General features: G+C 47.9%; 1 protein-coding gene across 1 annotated transcript in view; it reads right to left on the bottom strand.

Moving 5' to 3' along the window:
* The window catches only part of OXSR1 (oxidative stress responsive kinase 1), a 108,016-nt gene extending 83,894 nt beyond the window's left edge, over positions 1-24,122 (bottom strand). Inside the window, exons 1-2 of the mRNA XM_068145932.1 lie at positions 23,857-24,122; positions 491-603 (exon numbers count right to left, since the gene is read on the bottom strand). Coding sequence (XP_068002033.1) covers positions 491-603; positions 23,857-23,926 — 183 coding nt within the window. The 5' untranslated portion in view covers positions 23,927-24,122. The remainder of the gene's footprint in view (positions 1-490; positions 604-23,856) is intronic.
* Positions 24,123-24,460: the final 338 nt, after the last annotated feature.

Below are 24,460 nucleotides of genomic sequence, written 5' to 3'. Positions count from 1 at the left end.
GGGTTTCCATATGGCAGCATGCAACGTCAGTGTGATTCCTTAGCTGGCATCAGTACCAGAAGAAGATTAGGAACATGAGCTAATTCATTCAGTCTTTCTCTTCAAAGATGAAGGGGGGGGGGGGGGGGGGGGGTAAGTAAAGAACTGCAGGAAAGGAAAAGAAAGAGTCTGAAATAGCTCTGGATCTCCCCAAACTGAAAAGCTCTTGTGGGTAGGGCTGAGCTTCACACTTGCAAGTTAATTCTGTTCAAAACAAAGTGATTATACAGAGTGCTTAGCTCCAAAGCGAGCTTCAAGTCTGAAGTTCTCAAACAGTTGCTCTTTTTAACATTTGAATTAGCGTCCCACAAGGAGGACAACCGAACTGCCTCTAGCCAAAGCAGGCAAGTCCCCTCCGTCTCACACCACTCCAAGAAAGGTTAAGGCAAAGAGCAAACCCACAAATTATGCTAACTGAAATACAGCTTCCCAGACAATTCTGATTGCATACCAGGAGTTCATCCATGCTTGTCTGACACTTCTCAAGATTGATCCGTTTAATCGCCACCTTCTCCTTCTTCGGAGCGCAGAAGGCCGCCTGCACCACCGCAGTCGCTCCGCTCCCTGGGGGTGAGAAAGACAAAAGTCAGCCATGTCTTACAGGACTTCAGCAGAAGGAATGGGAGGTCAGACAACAGAAGTGACGGTTCATCAAGACAGCAGAGTCAGGTGAAAACCCAGCGAAGGCAACCCACAGGCACTACTCCCTTCTCCAAGGCCTATGGAACTCTGGCTGGAAAGCAGCCCTGAGGAGAGAGACTTGGGGGTGCTGGTGGACAAGAAGCTCAACAGGAACTCTCAGTGTGCACTTGCAGCCCGCAAAGCCAATCAGATCCTGGGCTGCATCAGGAGAAGTGTGGCCAGCAGGTCAAGGGAAGTGATCCTCCCCCTCTACTCAGCACTGCTGAGACCCCACCTGGAGTACTGTGTCCAGTTCTGGAGCCCCTATTACAAAAGGGATATGGAGGTGCTGGAAGGTGTCCAGAGAAGGGCCATGAGGATGAGCAGAGGGCTGGAGCACCTCTCCTATGAGGACAGACTGAAGGAGCTGGGGCTGTTCAGTCTGGAGAAGAGAAGGCTCCAATTGTGGCCTTCCAGTGTCTGAAGGGGGCCTACAGGAAGGCTGGGGAGGGACTTCTCAGGATCTCAGGTAGTGATAGGACTAGGGGGAATGGAATGAAGCTGGAGGTGGGGACATTCAGGCTGGAGGTGAGGAGAAAGTTCTTCACCATGAGAGTGGTGAAGCCCTGGAATGGGTTGTCCAGGGAGGTGGTTGGGGTGCTGTCCCTGGGGGTGTTTAAGACCAGGCTGGACAAGGCTCTGGCCAGCCTGATCTAGTGCAGGGTGTCCCTGCCCATGGCAGGGGGGTTGGAAGTAGCTGATCCTTGTGGTCCCTTCCAACCTTGACTGATTCTATGATTACGGTCAGCTGAGCTGAAACGAAGTGTTGAGCTAACCAAACAAAAACAAGGGATCTTTATGATCCATGGGGGGGGGATCATCACAGCTCTGCAGAGGAAAAAGAAGAAAAGAAAAGAAAGCCACACACAGCACCAACACCTCCAGATTCTTTTCTAAGAGAAGAGTGATTTTTCTTGTGTGCTTTTCAAAGGCCACTAAGGTCACAGAGACTTTTAACCTGGCATGTTCACCCCAGGTGTTGAAACAAGCCACTCTTGACTACCAACACTAATAAGATTCTTTAAATATTTTTATGTACTAATTGGTGTTCTCATCTCTCCTCATTTTATGCAAAGACACGAAGCAGACTCCATTCAAGCCCATTCAGCTCTCCTTCTCACATAGTAGCACACCACCTCAGTGTCTGGGTTGCAAACCACAGCCAGAGAACATTCAAATTCCAAGGGGGAAAACACACCATGTTTTAATGCACAGTTGTTCAAGCTGCTAGAAGTAGGGATAAATTATGAATTTCAACTGCTAAGCAATATCACATCCTTCTCATAGCAACAGTAAGGCTTTAAATCCAGTTGGATGTTAAGCCTCTGTTTCTTGGCCTCCACAAACAGTTGCGACATTCACCTCTCATCAATAGAGCACCTTGTTGCTTTTGCCTCAAAATGCAGGACAACTGTTCTGGGGAAGCAGCACACACATTTTACCAGATTCTCCTGTTCTTGACACTATAAAAGCTACTGCCAGATTCTGCAGTATAGGCTGAGCACACTTTTGCCAACAACTTTTTTCTAATACCTTCAGATCACTGTATAACTAAGGTTGGAAAGGACCTCGAGGATCATCAAGTCCAACCTATCAACACAGACCCCATGACTAGACCATGGCACCAAGTGCCACGTCCAATCTCCTCTTGAATGCCTCCAGGGACAGTGACTCCACCACCTCCCTGGGCAGCACATTCCAATGACGAATGACTCACTCGGTGAAGAACTTCCTCCCCACCTCGAGTCTGAACCTCCCCTGGCACAGCTTGAGACTGTGTCCCCTTGTTCTGGTGCTGGCTGCCTGGGAGAAGAGACCAACCCCTTCCCGGCTACAACCTCCTTTCAGGTAGTTGTAGAGGTCACCCCTGAGCCTCCTCTTCTCCAGGCTAAACAATCCCAGCTCCCTCAGCCTCTCTTCATAGGGCTTGTCTTCAAGGCCTCTCACCAGCCTTGTTGCCCTTCTCTGGACAAACTGGAGGCAAAAGCTTTCAACCTCATTTTCAGCCAAAGGCGACTGAAGCTCCCTCCAACCACCGCATCCAGGCCAAACGGGAATAAAGTGCCAGATGGGGGAAAGAGCTTGAAACCCAGCCCTGGAAGATACAGGAAAAAACTCTCCATCCAAAATTTAAAAAGCCCTCAACCGTGGGACTCTGTTCCTCTCATCTTCAGCCAGTACCTGAGACAGTGGAGCTACAGGAGTTTCACTTTGCTTTATACGGCATTGCAAGTGAACCCTGGACACCAGCATCAGCTTGCCAGTTGGTTCCCTGCACTTAGGAGTTTACATTTTAACAGCAGAAGGAAGCAATGTGCAGAACAAAGCAGCAAAGCTGCCAAAGCTGTACTATTTTGTGAGACAAATGGGGTTTTAAGAAGTTCAAGACCGAGGCCATTTATTACTTGTACACATATTTTTCAGAGACTATTCATAGCACAGGGCAAAAGAAAGCCACCAGGTAGGAGAAAAGGATGGCAATAGGGACAAGAATGTTTGCAAGGGATTTTGAGAACTTGAGTGCCATAGGCAGGGCCTTGAGCAAAGGATGGGGATGATGAACAGTCTAGGCAGGCATTTCACACAAAGCACTCAGACAAAGTAAGGGAAGGAGATTTTGACAGCTGAGTTTGGCCAGACTGCCAGGGGTAGGGCTGAAATAAGCAACATTAAGCAAGGGACAAACATCCCAAAAGCCAAACCTCCACATGTACTCCCTGTGGTCACTCTGCCTGGCAGGTAGCAGGTAGATGAATCCAAAACACAAGCAGCAGCCCCAGCACAGACATATTCCCAGTCACTGGCAATCCTGGGTTGTGTTCAACTGCTCCTCTCCACCCAGAACCTGCTTCTCAATTTTTTCTGCTGCTTCTTAGAGGGGGAGGAGGTGAAAGCATAAACTGACTGAGAACAAAGAGAGCAGAGCCTACAGAAGTGGTGACAAAAAGCAGGAGAAGCAGCAAGTTTGTGTTTCCTAGCACTGCTGGTCTCCCTGCAGCAACAGCCTTTTGGAAGTCAGAATAAACAAACATGCTTCTGGGACCAAACAAACAAAAAAGAAAACAAACACTCATGCCTGTATCATTCCTTTGGAAAGAGTTAGATCCCAGAAGAAACACTGCTGCTGACACACTCAAAGCACCAGCATTATCTCTTCCTTTGGATGTCTTGGTGCATAGCAATAGAGAGACACTGAAAATGCAAAGCAGATGCTGTAAGAATATACAGAATAGACACCTCAGAGGACTGCCTTGTCACCCAACCCTCTTCACTCTTCAGTTGGTTTTGCACTGCATTTTTTTCGCCTCTAAAGCCACCAGCACAGCCCTCATCAACACATGGCTATCTGTGCTCAAAGATTCTCTGGGTATCTCAGACACTAAATACCTTCAGCATACACCTGCTTCCCTCCCCAGCATATCATACCAGGAGCTGTGTCAGATAAACCCAGTTGGCATCAGCATGACTGGCAGAGACGCCTCTCAGAATCCAGATTCAAGAGCATGAACTGTAGATCAAATCTTCTACAAGATAACAGCAAAGTCTGGGAGGTTACACAAGTGACTACACCAAAAGTGACTGGTATCTGAGGGGTTTTGGGGGAGTTGGTTTTATTTTGGGAGTTTGGTTGGGGTTTTTTTTAGTGAGTTTTTTTGTTTGTTTGGGGTTGCTGGGTTTTTCTGATAGCTTTTGCTTGTTTCTTTTAAGATGTTACTACCAGAAATAATAGAGGCAGACTAATTAAAAGCAGGACCATCCATACTACAGCTCCTCCCTGCTCCAAGCCTGCCTGATCGATGGTTACTAGGACTCCAGGGCAAAAACTGCTTTTCAGTAAGTGTTTGGACAATGCCCAGCCTACAAGGGGCCCGATCTGTTAAGAGTCTAAGGCATTATTTGAACAGGAATGAAATCCCAAACTAAATCCTTCTGGGTATATAGCAGGGAAGCATCCCAACTCAAGACTCCTCCCATTTAATTCCCTGCTGCTCCTACTTTTCTGGCAGCTCTCTTCAGTTCGATCACCACCTGCTCTCCCCACTCCCCCCTCTCTCACTAATTCGTCATTTCTTTCAGCTTCTCTGTAGCACTTAATTACAGAGAAACAATGAAATCTCAAAAGCGTATCAAGCAAGGATTAAGCCAAGCTGCACCACGATGTGCCACAAGCAAGCTGCTCCTCGGTGGCAGCAGTAACGTGCCATGCTTCTGGGACCAAACAAAGACGGCTTTCCATGCTTCTCTGAAGAGTACAGAAAACATAGCAACACAGCCACTTCCATCTTCACAGCCATACAGGTTTTTGTTGGTGAAATTCCAGGGTGGCAAGAGAAGGAAAGGAGAGAAGCTGCAGCAAGGATGCTCAGTGAAAACAAGCATAGGTAGAAATGACAACACCAACAGAGAGAAAAAGAAAAAGCCTGGCAAGGAAGTTTAGAACTTTAGGAACAGGTAACAAATATGTGGGGAAGAGTAGGCAGAGATTTCCCTGGCTGCTACAAACCCCTTTCAATGAGAAGAAAAACCCACAAGGGCAGTTTGTGCTAGGGCAGCACAACTTAGCCAACCCAGCTCTCACAGCAGACACAGATGTGTTGTGACAGAGCCAGCTGTGGTCCTGCACTGCTCAGCGGCAGAGCTGTGGGCAGCACTGGGTTAACCTTCCTGTGCGCAGTTCATGCTTCCTCCCAACCTCAAGACACTCTGATCAAGGTCAGTGCTGGAGCTCTTCCCTCTGCTTCGCCCCCCTCCAAGCTCAGCTTTCGGAGAAAATTCACTCCCTGGTTAATCTCTTCCAGCACAACGGCTTAGCAAAACAATGAGAGCTGGGCACGGCCAAATGCTTGCTGTTTTGTTCCTGAAAAGCAGGAGATCATTTTGTTGAGGACTGGGGAGGGAGGAAACAGACCCCAAGTGGGTATTGGGATCTGTTTAATACCCCCTGCTTCCACCTCTGTAGGCTCTCAGATACAATTCCAACCCTTAGGATAGCAGCTGCAAAATTCCTGCGTAAGAGGGTCACGACCTACTTTAGGAAACACTGCCTAAGGAGGAAAACATACCCTTTCTAACCCTTGCTTCTTTCATGTTTCTATCATTAAAGAGTTCTTTCTGAAATAAAACCAAGATCTAAAAGGATGAAAACAACCCAAACCAAAACCTCCTCAAGCACCCAGTTACTGAAGTCTGATTTCTCAGGCTGTCTCCCCTGGCACCCTGGATCCACGCTCCCTGTACTTTCAGCATTCAGAGCTCCAGCCTGAACTTAAGGATAAGTTGAGAAACTCCCCACAGAAGTCCACTGCCAGTCTCTAGGCAAGGCTGGATGCCATCTCTTCTGCAGTCAAAACGAAAAACAAGCCCTCTGAGTTCTCTGTTAATGAAAACCAATGATTTCAAGGCTATTTGGAGGAGTGGAAAGACAAGGGCTCGACCTGGGGACACAGCACGTTCATACATGCTTTGTTTCCAAAGATAACTGAATCTTCACAGCCACATAAGGACATTGCAGCTCTCCCACTAAGATTGGGATGAATTGTGCTGATGCCTCCTCCCAGGCAAATGCAACTGAAGCCAGAGGTCCTTTTGGCAGAGATATCTGCTTAAGCAATGGGAACAGTCATGCCAAATGGTCACAAGACAAATATCAAATCCTGGCTTGAGAACAGTATTCCCCCACCACGTGCAATGGCAATTTAAAGCTACACAGAAAGAGATCTCGCAAAACAGCCTTGCCTGAGCTTTAAATCTGTCCTACTACTAGAAACTAAGTTTCAATCAACAAGGGACATCTTCTGTAACAGTCAGGGAGCATTACTCTTTATCTTACTGTGGTATCAAGCCCCCTACAAAGAAGAAATCCACTTTCCAGGGTCAAATGAACATTGCAACCACTTCAGTGGCCTTTGACACCGTCCCCCATAGCAAACTGCTGGCCAAGCTGTCAGCCCATGGCTTGGACGGGAGCACACTGCGATGGGTTAGGAACTGGCTGGAGGGCCGAGTCCAGAGAGTGGTGGTGAATGGTGCCACATCCAGGTGGCAGCCAGGCAGTAGTGGTGTGCCCCAAGGATCAGTGCTGGGCCCTGTGCTCTTTAACATCTTTATTGATGATCTGGATGAGGGCATTGAGTCCATCAGCAGTAAATTTGCTGACGACACCAAGCTGGGGGCAGGAGTTGATCTGCTGGAGGGTAGAGAGGCTCTGCAGAGAGACCTCGACAGGCTGGACAGATGGGCAGAATCCAACGGCATGAGATTGAACACATCCAAGTGCCAGGTTCTGCACATTGGCCACAACAACCCCATGCAGTGCTACAGGCTGGGGTCAGAGTGGCTAGAGAGCAGCCAGGCAGAGAGGGACCTGGGGGTGCTGGTTGATGGTAGGCTTAACATGAGCCTGCAGTGTGCCCAGGCAGCCAAGAGGGCCAATGGCATCCTGGCCTGCATCAGGAACAGTGTGGCCAGCAGGAGCAGGGAGGTCATTCTGCCCCTGTACACTGCACTGCTTAGGCCACACCTCGAGTACTGTGTCCAGTTCTGGGCCCCTCAGTTTAGGAAGGATGTTGACTTGCTGGAACGAGTCCAGAGAAGAGCAACAAAGTTGGTGAGGGGTTTGGAACACAAGCCCTATGAGGAGAGGCTGAGGGAGCTGGGGCTGCTTAGCCTGGAGAAGAGGAGACTCAGGGGTGACCTTATCACTCTCTACAACTACCTGAAGGGAGGTTGTAGACAGGCTGATGATGGTCTCTTCTCCCAGGCACCCAGTACCAGAACAAGAGGACACAGTCTCAGGCTGCGCCAGGGGAGGTTCAGGTTGGATGTTAGGAAGAAGTTCTACACAGAAAGAGTGATTGCCCATTGGAATGGGTTGCCCGGGGAGGTGGCGGAGTCGCTGTCATTGAAGGTGTTCAGAAGGAGACTTGATGGGGTGCTTGGTGCCATGGGTTAGCTGTTTGGGTGGGTTGGATTGGTTGATGGGTTGGACACGATGATCTTGAAGGTCTCTTCCAACCTGGTTTGGTTTGTTCTAATAAAGGTTTATTCTAAAGGTTTATTCTAATAAAGTGTGGAAGCTTTAGTCCACTCTCCTGCTCCAAGCAGGGCCAAATTCCAAGTTAGATGAAGTACCTCAGCATCACATGCAGTCTAGCTTTGAACATCTTTAACAGCAGATATTTCCACAACCCTTTTGGCTGTTCCTGTGTTTGACCACTCACATGCTAACACTTTGTTTTTTTCCACCTCACTATCTAATCAGATTTTCCAACATAGCTCACAACTATGACCTTTCACAGTGCACCTCTGAAGAGTCCAGCTTCATCTCTTCTACAACCTTCCACTTGACAGCAGAGGACAGCAACAACAACATCCCCCCTTAACTCACTCTCAGGCTGAAGAAATCCAGCTCTCCCAACCTGCCCCCAAAAGTCATGTTCCCAGGTCTCCTCCAGCATGAGACCATGCTCAACTGAACACCTCTGCACAGGCCTGCCCTCTCCTTTCACCATTCCCCAGCGCACACACAAGCTCTCTATTTTTAAGTGAGCTCTGGAAACCATCCTCCACTATCTGGAGAGCAGTGCCAGAGAGCTGCTGGTGACGCAGGCTGTGTTTATAATTGTGCCCCCGGGTTTTCCTCTTATGAACAATGCACACAAAACACTTCCCTGCAAGGCTGCTCTGGACTCAGCAACAGCTTTCAGGCTCCAGGTATCCAGTTTCAGGTAAAACAAAAGTAACAAGTCAGACCTATGTGCCATGGTCTCCGGCATGAGGTCTCAAAGGGTTTGTCTCACGCCCCACTGGTTACACCAACCAAAGATGATATCCCATTGTGCTTAGCTGCAAAAGCACCAACAGTGGTAGACTTGACATTTTTTATGGGATTACACAACCACAAGCAGAAGATCCAGCCATGGAATCACACACACACACACACGCTAAGGCCTCTTGCTCAAGGATGTGACATGAGCAGTCCTCATTCCAGACCACAGGCAGGACATCCCAAGCCCAGGAGACCTTTAAAGCTGCAGAACACAGACTTGGGATTCATGCCCCGTGCCAATGCAGCCATGGGGACAGTGGCCTCCATCTGCAGATGCTTCAGTTCTGACAGCCTCCTGCCAAAGAGCTGTGGGAGCCCTGCTGTGTGATTACTCATTCCAAGGACAATATAGTAATAAAACAAAAAGCTACAAGACTGGGAATAGAATTTCTTAAGCCTTCTTACAGAGCACAGGGCAGACACCACTCTCATTAAACTGGAAATTAAATACCAGATCACAAACTTGATCTGGTCTTGCATTGTTTGATCTGTTTGCTATGAAAAAAAAAAAAAGCTATGTCGTTCTTCTCTCCCTCATTTGAGATTTCTGGTGAGAAAAAAAGTCCTTTCACAAACAAAAAGAAAAAGAGAGACTCTTGTAAAAACAAACTAATAAAAGTGCCCACTCTTAGTCAGCTCAGTATGGGGTGGGAGTATTCCTTTCCCTGATCAGGACTTGGTTAAAAGAGTCAGCTGGATGTTAAAAGGTCTTCCTGGCACAAGCCCCATGGTTCAGGAAGAGTGAAGTAATGTAACATTAATGGTCCTTGAATGCAGTCATAGTTCTTCAAGCCATCTCCCCAGTATACATCAAATTCCTGCCACAAAATGAAAGATGCTCTCCACACTGACAGCTACAAAGAGCATCAATAAAACCAAAGGGAATTTGTAATGGGACTCAAACATACTCCCAGTACCGCCACTGCGAGGACAAAAGAATCTGCTCACCCACGGGAAGGAGAAAGCTTTCATGAGGAAGTGTCACCTAATCAGCCCGGCACTGCAAGAAGAGTGTTGTCAATGTTAATGACACCAGAAGCGAAGTTGATGCCCTGAATTGGCAGGAAGATCACCTGGGTGCTTCCAGCAGTGCTTGGAGCAAACCCAAACAGCAGGCTGACACTGAATGCTGCTGTTGTAAACCCCATGACCACCAGCAAAACCAGCAGGGGAGAACTCGGTCCCGTTTGGTCTGTGTCTGGTTGGAAAGTCTGCAGATGCTAAAGCAGCAGAGCAATCACAGTATCACAGTATAACTGAGGTTGGAAAAGACCTCAAGGATCATCAAGTCCAACCTGTCACCACAGACCCCATGACTAGACCATGGCACCAAGTGCCACGTCCAATCCCCTCTTGAACACCTCCAGGGACAGTGACTCCACCACCTCCCTGGGCAGCACATTCCAGTGACGAATGACTCGCTCAGTCAAGAACTTTCTCCTCACCTCGAGTCTAAACCTCCCCTGGTGCAGCTTGAGACTATGTCCTCTTGTTCTGGTGCTAGTTGCCTGGGAGAAGAGACCAATGCCCTCCCGGTTACAACCACCTTTCAGGTAGCTGCAGAGGGCAACAAGGTCACCCCTGAGCCGCCTCCTCTCCAGGCTAAACAATCCCAGCTCCCTCAGCCTCTCCTCATAGGGCTTGTGTTCAAGGCCTCTCCCCAGCCTTGTTGCCCTTCTCTGGACACGTTCAAGTGTCCTGATGTCCCTCTTAAACCGAGTGGCACAGAACTGGACACAGGACTCAAGGTGTGTCCCAACCAATGCAGAGCACAGGGGCACAATGACTTCCCTGCTCCTGCTGGCCACACTATTCCTAATGCAGGCCAGGATGCCATTGGCCCTCTTGGCCACCTGGGCACACTGCTGGCTCATATTCAGGTGGCTGTCGATCAGCACACCCAGGTCCCTCTCTGTTTGGGAGCTCTCCAGCCACTCCGACCCCAGCCTGTAGCTCTGCATGGGATTGCCGTGGCCAAAGTGCAGCACTCGGCACTTGGACTTGTTGAATGCCATCCCATTGGATTCTGCCCATCTGTCCAGTCTGTCGAGGTCCCTCTGCAGAGCCTTTCTACCCTCTAACTGACTAACATCAAACTTGCTGATGACTGACTCAACCCCCTTATCCAGATCATCAATGAAGATGTGAAAGAGGACGGGGCCAAGAGAACAAAAAAGCTACAGAATTACAAGAGCGAGCAGAGCTCCCTACCCACAGTAACAAAGGGAGCACAGACCATGCACCTACCTCAGGGAGCTCTCAGAACTGCCCCAGAACAGCCACACTCACTCCCAAGCACCTTTCCATCACTCATTCCTGACACGGATTTACTATGAACCCTATTTTTCAGAGAGAAAAGCTAGAGCTGTATGTCTGTTTCTCCCCAAGATAAAGGATGACATGTCCACAGCACAAGATGGCAACAACCTATTTAAAACCATGGCAGAGGTAGTAAGAGCCCAGATTAACTTGGTGCACCTTTTCTCAACCCCAGTCATGAAGTATTTGATCTGCAGCAGAGGCAGAAAAATACTGAGCAGAAAAGAAATACCTGTTAATAGAGTGCAGGGAAGAAGAAATCATCTCTTATAGCAAAGAAGTGTAAGAAAAGCCAGCAAATGAAAGCAGATTTAACAGAAGAGTTGAGGAAGCCAATTTTAAAGATTGTATGGAGGGGTGGAGGAAAACCAGCAATGCCCACTGACTTTTTTTTATATCCCAGTGTAAGTAGATGCTATACATAAAGACATCTCCCCTATGCACATGCAGCAGCCCTGCAGCAGGAATCACAGCTGAACTCTCCCATTTCCCAGAGCAGCTACACTTGTATTGCTGAGGAAAAGGCTTTAAAAAGAATAGCTCAGCCCTGGCTTAAAGATTCTGAAACTTTGCACTCCCATGTGGCCAATGTCAAAGTGTCACCCCATCACCTCTCAGGGTGGCATAACTCACGTCACCGAACACAACACGTTCACTCCTCTCCCAGGCTCACCTTGAGCACAGCCAAGCGCTGCCAACGTGTAGCTGGGTTCAAGCCAAAGGTGACTGCGCGTACATTAAAACACAGAGCATGTGCTGGACAACACAGTGAGAAAGGGCGAGAACTGGGAGGCAATACACCCAGGCACATAATTAAGGCTTTAATACAAAAGGACTCTCCCATTTTGCACCAGAAAATCTACAGTCCTGACCTTTACATGAAAGGACTGAAGAGAGGAACGGGAGGATGCACAATTATTGCCTGTGAATTCCTGTGTTTGTTTCATTACAATCGCAGAGGGATCTTTGCAACGACCTCTGCTCATCTACTGCAGTACAGCCAGAGCTCAAGTAGTTTGCAATTCTGTGCAAGCTGTGAGGCCATTTATTTCAAGCAGCACTCACACAGGAGGGATTTGGTGTCCTTAAGACTCAATTACATCTTCCCCAACGCCCGAGAATCTTTACTTAATCATTTTGAGTTAGTATGGGCAGCGCCCAACAGACAACTAATATTTCAGCACGAATCCAGCAGGTTCAAAGAACTTCAGAAAAGCAGCACAGGAGTTCTGAAACTCAGCTATCAAATTGGAAATCCAGCCAAAATATTTGAACTGCACATGAACTTGCTGACAGTGAATTATTCTCCATCTTGATGAGAGCTCTCGCTGTCGACAATACCACTGAAAACCAGCATTGTGCTCAGAGCTCGGAGGTTTCTGCCCATGTAAGACAATGTCTTTCACAGAGTCCTAGCGCTCTCTGCGCAGCAGAGAGCGATGCTAAGCCAGTGAAGATCACACAGTGCTGCCAACACTTGTGTAAAAATGCTTCCCCTCCAGTGGTCCATCAATGCAGAAACACTTGGCACTGCAGACTTACTGACCAGGTCCTCAACTCAGTCTTCACGCTTGAAAGGAGTCCAAGAAGTTCGGTATCATTCTCAGAGCCATCAACTGATGGGCAATAGCCACAGCTAGGTAGGTCTCCCCAAGGCCCCATTAAATTCTACATTGTAAATAAGTGGCTCTGATTTGCTAGGCTGCAGAGAGCCCTCGCTACTGTAAGCTGTGGGACTCCATGCCAAGGTTTCTGCAGAAAGGAAGGGGAGTCTTACGGAAATTTTCACCCCACCCCACACCGCATTGTTCTCTTGAAACTCTTTCGATATCTTTTAGGCCCTGAACACAGAAAAACGTCATCTGTTTTCCCACCTTCAGCAAACATTCAGCTGGGAATCCTTACAGACAAAGCAGAGAAGTGACAGCTTGGGAGAGAAAATGGTCAACCTGTCAAGATAACAGGCCGGGACTGGAACGGAGGGCGAGGAACAAGGCTGGCCACACAAAGCATGTCAGCAAGAGATCTGATAAATTGTCACCAGGTCACTTTGCTGCTTGATTTCACCAGTGAACTGCTTCACCCAGTCACCAGTTTACAGTGCGTGCAGCAGAGCCAGGCTTTCAGCTGCCTGCCCACTGCCAAGCAGTGCTGAACACAGCAAAGAGCTGCGGCCATGCAGCCATCAGACTCAACAGCAGAACAGGAGATGCAAGAAAAGACAAGAGAAAAAGCCAGATGTGATGGAATCATAGAATCGTTTAGGTTGGAAAGACCTTCAAGATGATCTGAGGCTAACCATTAACCTGGCACTGCTGAGTTTACTACTAAAAGTCATCCCTAGAGTACCACATCTACACATCTTTTGAGTACCTCCAGGGATGGTACTAGCAGAGGGAAGAAACAGAAGGGACTAGTATTAGCCCATCTGATATACTCCCTAATCCTTTTGCTGCAAGCATCCAAGCATGGAAAAGAGAATGCCAGAGGGTGCTACTGTTGACTCTATGCCAAAACTCCTGCAGCCCCTAGGACATCCCAAATTAGTTCCAGCTAGCAGACATCCCCATGGTACCTTTAAGCAGGTATGATTTAACCTGATGCTCACCTGAAGAAAAGGACAGATGCACCACTGACACACTGACTGTCTGAAGAGAAGAGATCAGAACCTCAACAGAAAATGCAAACACCCTCCAGTTGCAGCTGGTGCCCAAGTGATTTGGGGAACACCTCTGAGCCCATTCATCCCATGAGGGTAATTACAGTAAGCTCCAAGGGCCAGTTACCCAAGTCCTGCATGACCTGCTACATTTACTTAAGCTGCCATTAGCATACCTAAATTAGATTTTCAGTTTGAAAGCAATTATATTTATTTAATTTTGTGCCAACATTTCTGGCTAATTTGAAGGGCACTGCAGCTATGTGGTGTTAATCCTAGACTACAGAAAGCAGGCTCAAACACAGCAGCATTACTGGAGAAGGTTTATCCTTCCCTTTCAATCACTGTCAGTTGTCTTTATGGTATATACAGCAATGTAAATACCATGCTGCCTGTCATCAGGTATTACCAAGGCTCAAAACACAGCCCTGCTACAGTAGCCAAGTCATCATTCTCCTTTCTTCCCTCCCAACCTTCATCTCTGAACTTTGTCTCAAATGTAATTGTCAGCTGTACAGGATATTTTATTTGGCCAGGATTCCACTAAGCAGAACAATCTGTCTGCATACAGTGCAGATGCTTGATACTACTGTGGTTATTTTAGGTAAATAAGCTTTTAAGTATCCAATATGCCCTCTCTTGAAGGCTGTTATCCTTTCTTTTCAGAGAATCACCTGATCTAGCAAGACTTTACTGCTTTTACTACTGTGTTCAGCACACAAGATTAGCCCACTAGTTAAAAATTACATTCTTTAACCAACAGTAACAAGAACCATCCTGAGCCTTAGGACCTGGACAAATAACTGCACTCAGGCTACTAGTCCATCAGCCCTTCAGCTGTTCAAATAAAGATCTGCATCAGTGAGTAGTTCAACAGGAAAAAAGTTCATGCTCAAGACACTTTCTACTGAAGCACAATCTGCTAAAAGTCAATACCATTAGTATCAAGTTATTTATTAGACAGCACTTGGCATCCCCAATGACAATTTTTACTTAGAAAGATGGAACTTACAGCCTCAGATTTCATCTTGCTTGATACACTACCTCACAAGGTGGGAGACAGAAAGAGATTCTCAAAGAAGAGGCCTAGAAAGTGAAGCTCTTACGACTGAGGACATAACACATCAAGTTTCCAAAGGACTCAATTTCCACTCGTGGATAGAATAGAATAGACCAGGTTGGAAGAGACCTTTGAGATCATCGTGTCCAACCTATCATCCAACACCACCTAATCAACTAAACCATGGCACCAAGCACCCTAAACACCTTCAGTGATGGCGACTCCACCACCTCCCTGGGTAGCCCATTCCAATGGCAAATAACTCTTTCTATGAAGAACTTCTTCCTAACATCCAGCCTAAAATCTTAAGGAGTCATAAATCAAAGACATTTGTAGTCAACACCTTTAAGGTCTGGTGACAGCACAAACACCAGGCTGCACCTCACTCCTTGCAGACACAGCCTGGGTGTAAAGCAACCAGCCTAAGACACACAGCAAGCTATAGACACGTTGTCTAAAAGCAAAGGCATTGTTGCTTGCCACTGTCGTAGGGAATCCATTAAGCAGCTGTTTCATACAGTGGTAAGAGGGTCACAGGGAGGTTGGAGTGTTTAATAGAACGTGGGCCCATAATTCCCCCATGCGCCGACTCGAACGCAAGCACTCATTAATTTGGTATAGGGATTATACAGTTTGGCATCAGCTACAGCAGGGAGCTGGACTCCGTGACCCTGGAAGCCCTTTCGAGCTGCGTCTCAGCAAAATAAGTGACAGTAGATTTCTAGTTTTGTTCTGAAAATTGACATAATGAAATCCATCCCTGGGGATTTTACAGGAGAGGTGCTTGCCCCACAACAGGAAGTGTCGGCTTTAATTTAGGAGTTTAAGGCATGGAGATTGCCTCATATTGTGTTGCCCCTCCGGAGCTGGAGCCGGCCGGAAATGCCTGACTGCTGTTCCAGCCGCCCCGCTTACCTCAACAGGTATCAGCTCTGAGCACAGCCAGCTAGTTTCCTCGAGAAAAATATTTCTTAAGTGCTCCCTTCCCACAGCCTTGCTCTCTCAAGTGCCAAACGTCATCAGTTTCCAGTACTCTTTGTGCCATTTTCAAAGCTTCCTTTTTAGAAGGGATGGAATGAGCCCTGTGCAGCAGGGAGGCCATTCTGCCCCTGTACACTGCACTGGTTAGGCCACACCTCGAGTCCTGTGTCCAGTTCTGGGCCCCTCAGTTTAGGAAGGATGTTGACTTGCTGGAACATGTCCAGAGAAGGGCAACAAAGTTGGTGAGGGGTTTGGAACACAAGCCCTATGAGGAAAGACTGAGGGAGCTGGGGCTGCTTAGCCTGGAGAAGAGGAGGCTCAAGGGTGGCCTCATTGCTCTCTACAACTACCTGAAGGGGGGTTGTAGACAGGCAGAGGTTGGTCTCTTCTCCCAGGCAACCAGCACCAGAACAAGAGGACACAGTCTCGGGGTGCGCCAGGGGAGGTTTAGGTTGGATGTTAGGAAGAAGTTCTATACAGAGAAAGTGATTGCCCATTGGAATGGGCTGCCTGGGGAGGTGGTGGAGTCACCATCACTGGAGGTGTTCAGGAGGAGACTTGATGGGGTGCTTGGTGCCATGGGTTAGTTGTTTAGGTGGGTTGGATTGGTTGATGGGTTGGATGCGATGATCTTGAAGGTCTCTTCCAACCTGGTTTATTTTATTCTATTCTGTAACCCAGGAAAATGGCCTTACCATCACCTGAAGACCAAAACTGAGCAGGAATCTACCTTAGATCAAACTGAAAATGCAAAGGCACAACCTGCCCAAGAGTAACCATGGAGCTTTCATCCAATGTTTAGGAACATTTCAGTTTTGTAAAACATATGCTGACTTGTGCCAAGATAGAACAATCTCACACCCGGGCCAGAAGTACCTCAAACATCATTCCATGTTCACAACCAGGTTTGCAGAACATTTGCCTACTCAACAGCATTCTCCCCCTCTAACAAACAGCAAAATTTGCCAACTCACTCTGCCATCAAAAAAGACAACTTCAATTCTTCTACAGGACAAGCTAGCAGAGGAAATGCCACATGTTCAGTCAGAACTCACCAGAACCGAGGTGGGGTACTCAAGGACAAACTTGCACTCTGCAGTTTTAACTTAATTAGCAATTCTGTGGATGGATGAAAAGGAAACAGCATCATCCCACACAGCTTTATTAATAGCAAGGTGCTAGCAGTAAAATGAGTAAAGTTTGTGCTTGAATTACCTTGCATGACTACAAAGCAGTAAAGCTTTGGCAAAACCCAAGGAGAATTTACTACAGTAAGAGACGACTGCTGAAGTATTTCAACTCGCTCCATTCTTCTTTAACAGCTGCTTGTACCTTTTCTCTCCAGAATGAATTTGCATAGGCTCATTTCCTGCCTGAAGGAACTATCCATTTGGGAGAACGCTATAAAGTCACTTTAGCATGAAACCAAACAAGACATTTTTCTCTCACCCACCCCCAACTCGGTAGCTCTCAAGACAAAGCGGATGGGGCAGAAAACTGAAGTTTGGCAGCAAAACCTCATTCAGAAGTGCTTCTCTGTACTCTCTCACAAATGCATTTTAATTCAACTCAGTTATGAAAGTTTGAAAGTGTCATTCCACAAGCAAGCAGCACAGGCTGTGTAAAGCTTCAATGGATGGGGGCTGGAGGGAAGGTTCAACTAATATGGTGACAGCGAATCAGTGCTCCTTGTTTACTCTGCACTTCATTCATGGAGGAGACTTGGGAGGCTTCTAAGATTTAAACACAGCTGTCCCCTGCAAACTTCCCAGCACGCAGTACCAAAGCAATCTAAGAAATCCTTACAAAGCACATTAGACCCTAGTTTAGTGGAGGTTAATACATAACCAAGTATTTTATTCAAGGGTGAAATTTCTCTTAATTGCAAAAAAAAACCCCAGAACAAATCTGCTTTAAGCAGAAGTTCTGCATGTAGTGATACAGATCAAGAAACAACAATCTTTAAGAACCTTGGGGAGTGGTAAAAGAAAGGAGTGGGGGAAAAAAAACCCATGCAGCTATTGAGTAGGGGTGAAAAGGAATACTGGATTTTTCCCTTTTATGCACATTGATCACCACAAATCCCTGCCTGCTTGTACTATGTGACAGGACCACATCATCTGGTTAAAAACAAGCAATATGCAGGCTGTGATGATTAACATGAGAACCCCCACGCATGAGCAGTGTTTCAAAGCAAACAACACTCCCAGACAACCTAAGGGATCAAATCCCACACTAAGGTCAGCCTCTTCATTTGTATTCACACACAGGAGGTACATGAGAAATGCTGAAGCGCTATCATGGGCCCCCTCAGGTACCTGTATCCCTGTTGGCATTTAGCTGTATTTACACCTTTTGTTACAATGATCTTTTCTCACTCTAGTCAGACACGTTGATTTTGCAGCTCCCTGCATTAGCATATGCATTATTTTGCACATCAGAGCTGCCACAACTCCTTTCATACATCAGGAGCAATGGTAAAGAGCCCGGACTGCCTGTCAGTCAGGGATTTAACCCTGCCTCCCAGACCTTCCCAAAGGACTACCAGAAAGACAAACAGAGATTCATGTTTTTTTCAGAAATGCCAAGGCTGAACTCCCTGAGGTGAAGTCACAGGAAACTGCAGTGACTCTGAGAGCCCAGTGCTTCATATCTGCATCGCAGTTGTTCGATTCTAAAGGCAGTGCAGGGTAACAGGCTAAACTCATTTGGAAAGTCCCAGATCCTGGTATTCCAAAGATTTTTGTAATGCCAAATTCCACTGCTCCAACAGCTATTCTTCTACACCCACAAAGCTCTCAAGTCTGTCTCCTTCTATTAAGAAGAATTAATAACACAGAGTTTACAAGCACTCCACTAGCATGTCCACAGCTGAATTTACTGCTAGAGACTTACAACAGGGATCACGCATTTTAAGGGAGCTCTTCCAAGAAAACTGGACCCAAAATGAAGTCTTTCCGCAATTCTCCAACACAATTAGCACTAAGAACTCATGTTATGCCCATCATTTTAAATAGCTCCAACTTTCCTTACTAAAGATTACATCTCTAGACACTGACTTGGTGGGCAAGCTGCTAACACTCATAAATAAAACAGATGCTGCCAAGTTTAAACAGAAAACCGTTCTGGGGAAGAGCTGATTCTCTCCAAGATTTCATCAGCCGCAGAAAGAAGCAGCCTCTCAGCCACCTTACTTGTCAGCCAGCATATACCCCACTCAGGTGAGCAGCACATCCACATTGCCCAGCATGAGCCAAGGAATTTGCATGAAATTGAAACTTATTTAAATGGTATTCTTGAGAAATGGAAGTGTTAAACATTAATCAATCAGGCCAGGAACCCAGCAGTACTGGAAGCAATTGTCACGTAGTAACCAACCACAGGAAAGTGCAAACTGCTTCTATGTGAAACACTCCATACGGGTTTTCCTCTTAATACCCCAGAACAGCTGAAAGCAGCAGGAACTGCCTCTGCCCTCCCCTCCAATCAGCAGGCAAGGCAGTCACACTGCTTTAGTAACAGCTATGGATTCCTCCCAGCCAGCCGCTCTCACCCCTGCTTGGCTTTATGTATGTCCTCAGCCTGCTTCCTTGTGCATTTATCCTCCTTCTGAACAGAAAGCACACAGAGACCCCAAAGAAAGACACATGCACGACTAAATACCCTCAGCTTTCGTTTCCCAAGAGGTGAAGATAAACTGAACGTAGCCCTATTCTAGCAGAGCGATGGTATCAAAGGTCTTAAGAGGAATGAGATCTGCAAAGGCAAAGTGGCCTGGATGCAGGGGGAACCTGAAGTCTCACCCAAGAACACACAAGATATATTTATGTCCAAGCAGCTGAGAAATTGTGACACTGACCATCACTCACTTCAGTACTCAAGCAGACCAAGCCTTGTCAATGCCACCTGATTTTTCTTCCTTTTAACAAATCTACATTTGACCAAAGTTAATTTTATATAAGCTCTAACATAACCTAAAAACTATTTAAAGGCTCTAACATAATATAAAAACTATTTAAAGGCTTTTCTACCACCCTTAAGCAGAAAAAGTTTACAAAGGAGTACACAAAGCAAGTCTTCAAATGAATTCACCAGTCTGAATGATTGGAATATGCTGTAGGAATCAATGTGGTTTAGCTGGGCTGGGGTGGGGGGGGAGGAGTGGGAATCCGCGAGGAAATGCTAAAACAAAACATATGGCAGCAAGACTGAAGCCTAAACACTCAATTTAGCTCTCAAGCAGTTACATTTTAGAGTGTAACATTTTTCTTGAATGGGTTTTTAAATAGTTGAGCAGAGGAAACTGGCTGCAGCTAGCACATAAGGTTCACAGGTAAAAGTCAACGCTTCCAAAAGGAAACTTAAAGTGTCCTAATTGGACAAGATCCTCCCCTGCCAGCCTGGTTTTGACATCTAAAGACTTTGGTCATACCTGGTAAGTACTGCTCTTTTTCAATGGCCATACTTTTTCAGTACAGATTACTACCAAACACAAGAGGGGTGACCAAAGATATTTTACCAAAACATGGGCAAGGAGAAATCTTAGTTCCAAGAAGTTCCTCTACACCCACAGGCATGTCTATGCTGGCAGACATAAGCGTTCAGCTCCAAATGATCAACTTGCTCACAGGCAAAGCCTGACTCAAAAAAGCTACACAAACAGCAGTCATTAAAAAAAAGAAAAAACTAATCATTCAGTAAGTGGTGACTTCAATTTTCAATTTAAGCTTGACTTCTGAGGGGAGAAGAAACTCCCACCACATCTGTTCATGCAGCCTGCGCTGTCCTCATCGCTGCAAAGGAATCTGTCAGGGGAGAAAGGGCACAGGAACAGAGCAAAGGAGCACTCCCACCACTAATTTATCTCCTGTTTCTGGCACAGGCTGTTCACGGCACAGAGGATGCTCCTAAATCAAACAGCCACAGCCAGCACAGCTCCCATCTTTCCAAAGAAGTAGCAAAATGAGAATGACCCAGTTCCAATCAAATTCGCTACCACTACCAGCATTTCCAGCAGGAACTGCGAGATCCGAGGGAACCCACGTGTGCCAGTATCTGATCAGCACAAGCAGCATGAGGTCACTTCTTTTTTTTCAGGCTTCAACAGGAAGCCTGCCGTGATTTATATGCAGCCCATGCTCAGAAGACCACCTTCACAACCACCGCACCAGGCTACGTTTTTCAGTGGAAATGAAAATGTGAGCGTCTCCAGAAGCAGTACTCATCTGCTGCTCTAGGGGTACCTTGCATAGACATGCTTTAGAAAATGCTCCTTCTAGCCCAGTTCCAATTTTATCCTTTTCTGAAAGAAAAGTCAGGTTCTGATTCGGAGCAAGGTTCCTTGATTCAGTGGAATAGAAGTTACTTAACCTAAGAAGACTACTCAGCAGATACTAGCGCTAACCAAGCGTACTAAATGCAGGCATTAATCCATACCTTTCTAATAGCATGAGTCATCCCCAGTGCAGAGGAATTCTTTTTTTAGTATTAGCCAGAACCAGGAGGGCAGTTTTAGAGAAGTTCTCTTTGCAAGTAGATAACTTACTCTTTCATTTGCTGCACCAACACTGTATGGAGCCACCCACATCAAAAGAAAGCCACACAAAGCTATTTTCAGGACAAACCAGCACAAATTAAGGAATTTGACTACAAATGGATTTCCTTTATTATGAAGTGGGAAAAGGGCTGAGCTGGTAATCTAGTGAATGACAGACTCCAAATCTGAAAGCAGGGTTTTTCACCAGGAAACAAGTTAAACCCTTTAAAAGCACAGGTGCAAGGTTCACCTCTTTGCACACCAGGACGTTTCTTTGTTCCCTGCTGAAAGACTTTTACAGCTCCACAAAAGTAAAGAGAGCTACCAAATAAACACACACACACACAAAAAAAAAAATCAAACCAACCAACCAGCCCTTGAGGTTTACAGGAGACATGAAGCAGGAGGCAGAGCAGTCCAGCTCAGTTAACACAGTGACATTTTGTCCCACAAATCATATACGTGCTAGGAAACTTGCGTCACATCTCCATCCAGGACGCTGGCAGACACACCAATGTTTGAAGTGAGTAAGGGGAGCGGGGGATGGGAGAGTTAAAAAGAGAAACCATATGTTTGCAATATACACATTTCAGTGTACACTCCATCACACAGCAGAATGCCAACACAATCTTTCAATGAGCAGCCAACATCCAGCAACTCGGTTTAGAGAGGGGCAGGGAAAAGACACCGAAGAAGAAATTCAATACTTCTTTCCTGATTTCTCCCCAAGTTCTGCCAGTTAACATCAGGTGACATATCTCTGTGCTCTTCCTAACACCTTGAGCCTGGAGGATGTGTGTTCATGCCTGGCAAGTTCTCCCAAGTGCAGAAGTGCGTTTACATTCCCTTTTGTTCCCAAGCCACCCTGCTCCCCAGCTACACAGACAGAATGTCCGTGCACTCCTACCATAGGATACTCCAGCTCAAATCCCTGCTTTGTGCTACCAGGGCAACCCTTTGCAGGCTCCCAAAGGAAAAGAAGTATGTCACAGAATCACAGAATGTTAGGGGCTGGAAGGGACCTTCCTACACATACAGATACAATTCCCCTTCCCTGGGAAATGGGTGGCATATTCTGCCCCTTCCTCCCAACACTAATCTCCTGCTCCTCAGGAGGCCAAGCATCATCCTCCCCAAGGGCACATTTTCCAAAGGAGTTTTGAAGAGGTGATCTGTAAGATTAAGCCTTCCCTCTTTATGAAGAGTTTGTCTCCTTCCTAAAGTACTGCCGCTCCCACTGAGCAAAGGGAGAGAACAGAGCCTGATCCCATAGAGCAACAGGGATTTCCAGAAGGATTTCCACCACCACCCCCCCACACACACAGAGCATTAGTTCCTTCCTACTTTTAAACAATGCCAAGAATTTAATCTCTTAAAACAGCATTTTCAAACTCTCCCACTCTCCTTAACAGAACACAAGTCTCTCCATGAGGCAGAGATGGAAGGCCTGGGCATGACAGCACTACATCATTTATAAACTCCAAATAAAAGCACTTCACAGAGATTACTCTAAAAATTAACCTCATTCCTAAAAGCCTTTGGCCAGGAGCCTGCCCTGCTGCCTCCTGCTTTATTTCATGCCTCCAGAGAGCAAGACAGGAGGTACTGACCTTAGAGTCACCTGTAGCACCACCTGAGATGTGTCACACACTCACCCTAGAGCAATATATCCCTCAAACACACACCCCAACATAATGGTGGAGACAGACAATAAATCAGTACAGCATGAGGCCTTTGCTAACTGTGCAGTTTAAAGTCAAGAGAGTGAGGAAGAAATTGAAAAAGAAATAATAATAATGGAAAGAGCAAGAGCTGGGGCCTCGATCTGTGAGGACAATGAATGAAAATTCACAGCAGCAGCAAAATCCCAGGATAAAAGGCTCGTTCGGCAGCACTACAAAACCCTCCCGCCCCTGCACAGACCGAAGCAGCCAGGGGCTCTGAAACTGCTACCAGGAGAGTCGTCTCCACGAAATGAATGGGGGTGCCCCAGCGGGAGAGCACCCACGTACGCTGTGGAGTTTGTTTCCGCAGTCCCCCTGATGCCCAGCACACCCGAATTCACATGCGCACCCACAGCACGGACCCCGTCCCGCTCCATGCCCGCTCACCCCGGCGCGAGGATACACGCACCCCCGCGAAGGAGAGAGAGGCAGAGGGTGGAGAAGAGCCCCCCGACAACGGGGGGGTGCCCCTCCCGGCTACCTCAAGCCTCTGCTGGTTGTGGAGCAAACCCACTCTGTGGGTCCCGCACACGCGTGAAGAAGGGGAGCAGCCCCACCGCGCCCACGGAGAGGCTGCAGAAGTAGAGTCCCGGGCCCGCAGCCTACCAACCCCTCCCTGAACACGCACAGCCCCACGGCAGAGGAGCTCGAACCCACAGGTAGCTCACTTGGAGTGCGGGGCGGTGAGAGTCCCGCACGACACATCTCCCTCGCCAGAAGGGGCAGATCTCCGCCTCAAGTAACGGGGTCTCCCAGAACCTCACATCCCTCTAGGCTAGGGGGGCACAGATCCTCCTCATACCTTCCACACGCACATCGCTGGGGCACGCACCGTCTGTCCTTAGCAGGGGGAGTGTGACAGGACTCTCCCAGCTGAGATGGGAGACACTTCCCTTAGCAGAGACACACACGCACACCACCCCTTAGCGAAGGGGCTCCCCACATACACACACACCCCCCAATCCAGCCGCGGTGCGCACAGACGCCGGCAAGGGCCGAGCGTGCCCGTTCCGTCCCACCGCAGCTTACCGATGACCTCCTGCAGTTCGTAGTCATCCTTGTTGATGGACCAGGGCAACGCGCTGGGGTCCTCGGCCATGGCCGCGCCGCGCCCGCCGCCCGCCCGCCCTCCGCGCCGCGAGGGGGAGCGTCACGCAGGAGCGAGGGAGCGGAGAGGCAGCTGCACTGCCCCGCGAGGCCCGGCTGCTCCGACCCCAAGCCGAGCCCCCACCGGCAGCGGTATCCGCAACCCCACCGCCTCCGCTACCGCCGGCCAAACTTTGCCTGCTCCCTCCACCTGCCCATGCCCAGAGCGCCCTGACGTCACCCACGCACGCCGCCGCGCGCACGCCCCGCCCGCCACAGCGGTGTGTCGCATGCCGCCATCTTGAGAGTGGCATCTCCTCCGCCACCGCTATGCCATTCTATTGCAGTCTGTTGGGCCGGCGTCGCCGTCCTGGGGAGACGGGCCGGTACGGCGGGCCACCGAAGGCGAACGGCGGAGACGGGGGTCCATAAGGAGGAAGAAGGGAAGGGTGGGGATGCCACACACAGGATGGCGACTACCCACAAGCACCCCTCCCTCAGTGCGAGGTAGGAGGGGCTTGCTAGACCAAGGCCCAATGCTTGCTGT

Source organism: Melanerpes formicivorus, unplaced genomic scaffold (genome assembly GCF_026170545.1).
Source record: "Melanerpes formicivorus ecotype bairdi unplaced genomic scaffold, bMelFor1.0.p_v2 SCAF_13, whole genome shotgun sequence".
NCBI classification, from domain to species: Eukaryota; Metazoa; Chordata; class Aves; order Piciformes; family Picidae; genus Melanerpes; species Melanerpes formicivorus.
Note: the sequence above shows the minus strand (reverse complement) of the source record. Positions and strands in the feature narration are given on the sequence as shown.